General features: G+C 48.8%; 1 protein-coding gene across 6 annotated transcripts in view; it reads left to right on the plus strand.

Moving 5' to 3' along the window:
* ANKS6 (ankyrin repeat and sterile alpha motif domain containing 6) overlaps nt 1-7,528 on the plus strand; it is a 51,248-nt gene extending 43,720 nt beyond the window's left edge. For 3 of the 6 annotated variants that reach the window (XM_043486785.1, XM_043486780.1, XM_043486781.1), the window contains exons 15-17: nt 3,274-3,403; nt 4,821-4,967; nt 6,714-7,528. In XM_043486785.1, the coding sequence (XP_043342720.1) occupies nt 3,274-3,403; nt 4,821-4,967; nt 6,714-6,814 (378 nt within the window). In that variant the 3' untranslated portion in view covers nt 6,815-7,528. Of the gene's footprint in view, nt 1-3,273; nt 3,404-4,820 lie in introns of all 6 variants that reach the window. The other 3 variants (XM_043486784.1, XM_043486782.1, XM_043486783.1) reach the window with 2 other exon arrangements.
* Nucleotides 7,529-8,119: the final 591 nt, after the last annotated feature.

Here is an 8,119-nt window from a genome sequence, read left to right on the forward strand (position 1 = left end):
CCTGGCAAAGGGGTAGGAGAGGGGTACGGGCAGAGGGAAGCACGTGTGTGCACAGGCGCCGCATTGACATGTGTGGTGTGTTTAAAGAACTAAAGGGGACTTCCCCGGTGGTCCAGTGGTAAGACTCCAGGCTTTCACTGCAGGAGGCACGGGTTCAATCCCTAGTCAGGGAACTAAGATCCCACATGCTGTGCAGTGTGGCCAAATGTTTTTAAAAATTAATTAATGAAAAGAGCTAAAGAAGTGGCTGAATCATGGAGAGCAAGGAGCCTGGTGTGAGAGGAGGCCGGAGGGGACAGATGAGGCTCCCAGCGTGGTCGCAGGGTAACCCAGTCAAGTACACAGAGGCTTGTGTGAGAGGACAAGGTGAGTGATGGTCAGGAGGCTCTAGCTCAGGAGTTAGGATCCTTCCTTCTTCAGGCCTGCAAGGGCCAGACGTGTGAGCCAAGGAGAGGATGGAGGTGAGGAAAGCCAAGCCTAGACCAGTCGAAAAGGAAGGACAAAAGAGGTTCTAGATGGAGGGCCGGTAAGGACCTTAGAGGGCGTGGGAAGACTGGAGCTGGGTGTCCAGGGTCTGAGTCTTGGTAGATGATAACTGCCAGCATTTCTGGAACCTCCCCTCTGCCATCTGTGGCCGTGGCCTCCTTGGTCCAGAACCACAAAAAGAATACACACTGGGTTGGTTTGCACATCTTAGGCAACTTAATAGTCATCGTCAGAGTGGATTGACGTCTTGAGCCCCACTCCACAGGAGGATATTTTTCTTAAAGTCTGTACAGACTAGGACTTTTTTTTTTAGTTTTCTCTCAAATCCATAGGCCTCCCCCTTCTTGTTCACTAAACAGGGCCCCGTCAAGAGAAGCAGAGTAACAGCTGTTGGTGATTGTCATAGTTCAGGCTGCAAAACAAAGCACCTCAGCTGGGGTGGCTTATCATTGGAGTTTAATTCCCACAGTGTGGAGACTGGGAGTCCAAGACCAGGCTGCCAGAGTGGTTGAGTTTGGTGAGGCTCCTCTTCCAAGTTGCACGTTGCCACCTTCTCATGTCCTCATGTGGCCCAAAGTAGACAGAAGCTAAATCTCTCTTTATCTCTTCTCAGAGGGACATGGATGGCATCACGGGAGCCCCCACCCTTACGACCTCAGCTAATCCTAATCACCTCCCAAAGGCCCCACCTCCTGACACCACCATCACTTGAGGGGTTAGGGTTTCAACACAGGACACAAACATTTAACCCATAACAGTGATCTTTCTTGGGGCCCTCCGCTGACCACCTCCCAGCTGAAAGATCCCAGGTGCTTCCAACATGCCAGGACGTCCATGTCCTCCCCACAGGCAGTATCCACCCTGCAAAGTCAAGCGATCCCCCATGAGATCGGTGCAAGGGGAAGGGGCTGATCTGAACAGATTGCCGTATAATAACCCTATTATTGGAGGGTCAGCAGTGCCAGAGTCCTGTGGAAATGAAGACCATGTGTATCAACCGTATCTGAGAGCAAAGATGCGATTGGGAGAAGCTGAATGTCACAAAAGCAAGTGTATCTTCCCTACTCTAGCTCACCATTGCAAGTCTGTGCTGCTTCTTAGAAAGAGCAAAGTATTCCCAGACTGAGTGTGGCTTCTAAGAGCTCTTTGGATGCCTGGGGCCGCTTCTCTTCTGGGCTGGACCCGCCTGACCCCGACTCCTGTCTTTTTGATTGCTCCAGGGCATGAGCTTCTCCTGACGTTCATCCTTTTACTTCTGAAACCCAACCTTGGCCAAGAGAGTACCCACTGTGGTTCAAATGCTCTGTACGTATCTGAGAACTCAGGACACGTGGGAGAGGATAAGCCCAGCTCTCCTTGCCCCCTCACCCCCATGTCTTTCTAGCTGCAGTCCACAGCACACTGGGGGCTTGTGGAATCAATTTTTTAGTAGTTCATGAGCAGCATTTTAACAAGGGAAGTAGAATAGAGTAGAAAGTATCAACATTCTCTGCAGGTGAGAAGACTAAAGCTTGTTTCAGTTGCATCAATTTACATGAGTTGTGATGTAAAATGTATTTCTTACATAATCAAAAACTTTTGAATATTTTAGCCAAAACAAATTTGTTTTAATGAATATTCACCCAAAACCTGGCTCAGCCATGTGAATGTTAGCAAAGCTGTGTGGCCCCTCCACCTGCAAGCCATTTGACTTCCTGATGAACCCACCTCAGTATTCGAGTTACGAATAAGCAGAGTCTGCTTATTAGTTTGTTAGTTTCAAACAAGTGGTATATTGGAGAAGGTTAACCAGAAATGATAGCCTGAATTTCACCTTTAGTTGGTCCTAAGCCATTGCTTCTTTCCATTCCCATTTTTTGGTGATTATCAAAGCTGTGTATATTCATTGTACTACATTTATGCAGTAACAGAAAGGGAAAAAGAACTTACAAAGGAATCACAGTCTGGCCACCCAGAGGCCAGTGCTGTGGGTATTTGGGAAGATCACTCTGCAGTGTTTTGTGCTGAGTATTTTTCTTTATGTGGCTGAGATAAATTTAAATCTATAATTTTATATTCTACTTACTGTGTTTAATGTTAAATATATGCAGTTACCCGTGTCATTAAGAACTCTTTTTTAATATAATAAAATTTGCTAGGATGTACTAAAATTATTTTTCTTTAATCCCTACTTGTTGAATATGTAGATATTCAAACTTTATATAGATAGTGCTGCAGTGGGCAACTTCATGTATGAGCCTTTCTAATTATCTCCTCAGAATAGATATCTAAAAAAAAAAAGTGGAATTATGGAGCCAAATAGTCTAAATCGTGGTATATGGTACTTCATCCTGAAATACCTTCCAGAAAGAGCTAGTAAACATCTGCACCAGCTGTGGATAGAAGTTCCAGGGGCACCCTTGTCAGCACTGGGTACTATCCATTTGCTTTTTAATTTTTATTAATTTGATAGGCCAAGAAGTATGCCTTGTGTTAATTTGCATTTCTTTAACTACTAGACAGACTGAACATTTTTTTTTTTTCTACTTTTAATGGCCATTTGCTTTTTTTCTTTTGAGAATTATCTGGACGGTCCTTTGAAGCCTGGGGTTTTTAAAGGGCAGTTACCATTATCATCTTCAGTCAGCTGTGGATGCGGGGAGCGATTATGGTTTTCATCACCTACGGCTCACTCCTGAGGTTGGGCGCGCGCTGGAACCTGTCTCACCCTGACCTCATTTCTCAGGCAATTAAGGCTAAGGTGGCCTAATAATGACGTGGCTGTCATCCCCTCTATTTATTTTTTAGCCCTCTGCAGTTTGCACAGTTTCACCCCGTTCATTATCTCAGGTTGAGCCGCATCACAGCACCAGCATGCAATGCCTTCCCCCATTACAGACACAGAAACGCAGCAGCGTGGGGTCACGCCTGACACAGAGTGAGTGGTGGAGCAGGGGTTCGGGGCCCTCTGGCCCCACCTCTGATGTTCTGACCTTTGCCCCATAGCCCTTAGTTGTGTGTTGATGGAGTCCTGAAGGCACTTTTCCAGGTGTCTGGGATGGATTCTGTGAAGGGAGACTCTTCCTGCCCTTCCGGGTATCCAGGAGCCTCATCAGCAGTAGAGGTCCCTGCTTGGGGGTCTGGAAAGGGCAGTCCATGAAATGAAAGAAGAGGAAGGTTAAAGTCTAGTCATGTTTGGTAGAGGTTTGTTTTTTTTTTTTTCTCCCTACTCTTGGCAGGGAATAGTTTTCCAGAGATTATTCACTTTTAATTTGCTTTATTTTTTAAAAAATTTATTGAAGGATACTTGCTTTCCAACATTGTGCTGGCTTCTGCCACACATCATCATGAACCAGCCACAGGCATACACGTGTCCCCCCCGTCTCGGACCTCCCTCCCATCTCCCACCCCATCCCACCTCTCCAGGTCGTCACAGAACACTGGGCTGGGCTCCTGTGTCACACAGCCAACTCCCGCTGGCTGGCTGTTTCACTTTAGATTTTGACCACACTTATTTGTGGGTTTAAAAATATTTTTGTAATTTACACTACTGCCCTCTGAGGTCAGGACATGCCAGCCTCCTGCTACCCACCCACACAGCCCAATGTCAGCAGCATCCCTTGAGTTACAATTATCATCTTCATTTTATAGAAATTAAGTCACAGAGAGATGAAGTACCTAGCTCAAGGTAACCCAGCTTGTAAATGGGAGGGGTTGGAATTTGAACCCAGGCTGTTTGATTCCAGTGTCTGTTATTAATCTCTGTGTATCACTGCCTCTCAGTGATGTATTCAGTGAAGATGTTCTTTGGACTTAAAGAAATGTCCACATCCCCCCTCTTTTCCCATCTTAAAATGTGTGAGTAAAGGGTGGCAACTAGGAGGGGAGTTTGCAGGGATGGGGTGAGAAGTGAATCACTATGGAGATGGACCTGTCATCTTTTGGACAAGGGGGAGTCAAGGCAGTTCAGACTCTGAGTCTGTATCAGGAAGTTCGGCTCCTGGAAAACTCCCTGGAAATATGCACAGCGCAGGGCCGGGTAGGAGGTGTCCGTTCTGGGCCAGATGACCCGAGATAAGTCATGTCTGCTCTCTGGGTTCTGCTGCCCATCCTCCTCTGGGAGGTTGGACCTCTGCATCTTGGGGGCTCTCCAGCCCCGGCATGCTGTGTTTGTGGGTGCTGACTCAGAATGTTTTTATTAAACCCAGTGCTCTTTCAATTAGGTAATTTGTTTTCCCCAAGACGCCCATGGGTTTTTCAAGTATGAGTTAAATGTTAACAGCACTGTGTCAATTGAATTAATGGTTAAAAGATTTAACAAGACTTTCTGTGTCTGTTTTCAATTTCCCCCACAGGGACGCGAGAGACAGATTTTACAGGAAACCATTCACAGTTTCCACTCTTCCTTCGAGAGCAGTGCCAGCAACACCAGGGCCCCTGGAAACAATCCTTGTACGTGACCCTCCTCCTCGTGGTCAGCAGCGTGAGCTTTCTGAACCTCAGTATCCTCTTCCCATGGCCGATGCTCCCGCCGTCATCAGACCTTCCCCATTCCTGAAACACACTACACCTTGACACACCACTGTGCCTTAGTCCCCGTGCCTGAAACACCCATATTCCCCGCCTGCTGCAGCAGCTGGTGATGCTTGTTGCCGTAACAAAAGGCCGACACGGTGGAGACTTATTCTCCCATGAAGTCCAGTGTGGCTGCTTCTGCTTGGCAGAGGCACATGGTGATTCAGGGACCCTGCTCTTCTCATCTCTGGCTCTGCCGTTCATGGGAGCTTCCGAGTCTTTGTTTCTGGCTGGCAGAGGGGAAAGGGATGGTGAAGAAGGCATAAGCATTTCTTAGCTGTCTTGCTGTTAACTGCTCACATTCCATTGGTTCCTCCATCTTATGTCCCATCAGCCACTCCTAGTCACGCGGCCCCACCTGGATGCAGAGGAGACTGGGAAGTGTAGTCATGTTCAGGTGGTGGCCTCACAATACAGAACTCTGTACTTTGATGGGGGAACACGTATTTGGGGCAAGATTAGCCACTCTTCCATAGCTTCCCTTAGGCCTTCTAACTTATCCCTGATGGTCCCTAATGTCGCCCATCAGATGAAGCCTTTCCCAGCTGCGTGACGCAGATCTCACTCCCCCAGCCGCCGGGGCCCTGACTGTTCTGTGTGGTGCCTCGGCTTTAGCGTGTCTCTGCACCTGCTGCAGACGGCACACAGCAGCTGTTGAGGATGTGTGTGCTGAATGCATTTTTCTTTCTCGCAGAGGCAGCCTTTTGTAGAGGGAAAAGGGGGAGGCCCAAGGTGTCACCTTGAGGAATCTCTTTTCCTTCCTGACCTTCAGTCTCCTTGTCTGTGGTCAGGCAAGACAATGCTCTGATATTCCACGCTGCTCACCCCATAACACTGTAGGGCTTTTCCACTTTGAGTGGGAGCAGAAAACTCATATATTACATTGTAGAAGGACTTAGGTGCTCACATTTTCTAGGCGAATTTGGAATTTTTCCTCAGGCCACATTCCTCAGGAGGGAATCAGCGTGTGTAGTGTTATACTGTGTCATATTCTGGGAAAGGGACTTTGACTTTTAGGTCCAACAGGTTTCTGAAATGTTTTCAAGCATGTAATTCATTCGACCATCACTTGCCGCATTTCTGCCATGTGCTGGGGATGCAGAGATGAGTCAGATCCAGTCCCCACCCTTGAGGACCTGGACAGCAAGAGAAGATGTGAATGGATGGTCCTGTCCTGAGGGGGTGCACGGACAAGTGGAGAGAGCATGTGCTCTGGACTCAGGCTCAGGGTTCTGGTCCAGCCCCGTGGCTGGCCAGCTGTGTGGCCAGGGTCAGGTAACTTGGCTTCTCTGTTGGTGCTTAGAGCCAGCGTGCATCAAGTGCCTGATCTGTGGGACATGCACAGTGGTTGGGAGCCTTTGCAGCGTCGTCACCTTTGCTGTGATCTCCACTCGGCTGCATACTGGTCTCCTTAGGAGGTACAGCTTCTCATCTCCCCCTCTCCTGGCCATGAGCGCCCCTTCCTCCTCTGCTGGCTGCTAGAGGCAGTCATGACCATGCTTCCCGGAGTCTCATCATGTTCTCCCTCCCATCAGTGGATCCAGCAGGTGCTATTCCTCCTTCGTCCTCTCATCCTCCCCCCTGTAGAAGCCAACTTCCTGCATGACTGGAGAAAGAGGTTTTATTTTAGACATCACTGACAGACGCCTTGACACATGTTCCTCGCATCCCAGCCTTCTCTAAGGAGACACACTCACTGAGCACCTATTTTGTGCGGCCGCTGACCCCAGCGTCATCTGTCCTCACCCCCAGCCTGGGGGCTGCCATGGTTTAACCTCATCCTGCATGCTGGGGACACAGACACAGAAGAGCGGAGCTGTAGGCCAGTTCCCCAGCCGGGAAGGAGCGGAGCTGGCTGAGACCTGGGTCTAGTGGGCTTCTGAGTCCATGCTTTTTCGGACTCTTACAGACTCCTGCGGCTCGAGGCACCAGCATTTCTCATGGTTTTAATGTATTCATATCTTCAGAGCCCATCAGTGTGTGTACGGTTGTTTGTCCCTAAAACACACACGGACCCCTGAGTTGGGTGCTGTGAGGTTTGGTGTCCGTTCTCTGCTCTTCTCCTGCCCTTTTCATCCTGTATCTGCAGATGTCACTTGGGTAAGTTTGATGGAATCTGTGTCACATGCAGGAGCTGTGCTGGGGGTCAGCTTTCCACAAACGTGCACCTCCGAGATCTCATCTAGTGACCTCAGATGGATAGTCTGCTCATTCTCATTTGGCAGATGGGAAAACAGGCTCACAGCAGCTGCTTCCTTCATCTTTTTCACTGGACCCAGTGGTTCTGAGTCTTTTTCTCCCAAGAAGTTTGTGGGCTGGTTGGTGAGAGATCCTTGGCACCCTTTCTGGACCATGGTCACCCACTTCGTGGTGGCCCTATGAGGTGATCCATCAGCATTTCTCAAAGTATGTTCCTTGAAACCCTACTTCCATAGAATGTTAACAGGTTTTTTTATAAAAAATAAAGGAGGAGGGAATTTATATGTGACAGTGGGAGTGAGGCTCTGTGTTTAACAGGTTTGGCAGATACCAAAACCCGGTCATGTAATGTTTGCTGCATACACCTCAGAATCCTTAAAGCTCCACACGTGGGGGAATCTCTTCAAGGGGGCCATACTATCATTGTTGTTCAGTAGCTCAGTCATGTCCAACTCTTTGCCACCCAGGCTGCAGCACACCAGGCTTCCCTGTCCTTCACTATCTGCTGGAGTTTGCTCAAAGTCATGTCCATTGAGTTGATATGACTGGTAGCATTTCCCACATGTTTGATCACAGAATGCTGCTTCATAGCACTCTTGCAAGACGGGTTCCTTGAACACTGTCAGGGAAACCCTGCTGTGACCGGGCAGCTGCAGTCATGAGGCCTCACAGCAGCTGGGGGTGGGCCCAGGGGGCACTCAAGGCCTTTAGCTGGGTCAGGGTCTTTGGTAAACTGCCTCTTCCCAGCAGCTCTCTGCTTGGCAGTGGGACATCACGGTGAGGGCATCCTCTGATGGAGAGGATCTGAGCAGGATCCTGCCCAGAGGGCTCTGCATCCAGGGTGTCTCCTGCAGGGTCAGAGCATCATTTCCCAGTGCTG

The sequence above is a fragment of the Cervus canadensis genome, chromosome 14, assembly GCF_019320065.1.
Source record: "Cervus canadensis isolate Bull #8, Minnesota chromosome 14, ASM1932006v1, whole genome shotgun sequence".
NCBI classification, from domain to species: domain Eukaryota; kingdom Metazoa; phylum Chordata; class Mammalia; order Artiodactyla; family Cervidae; genus Cervus; species Cervus canadensis.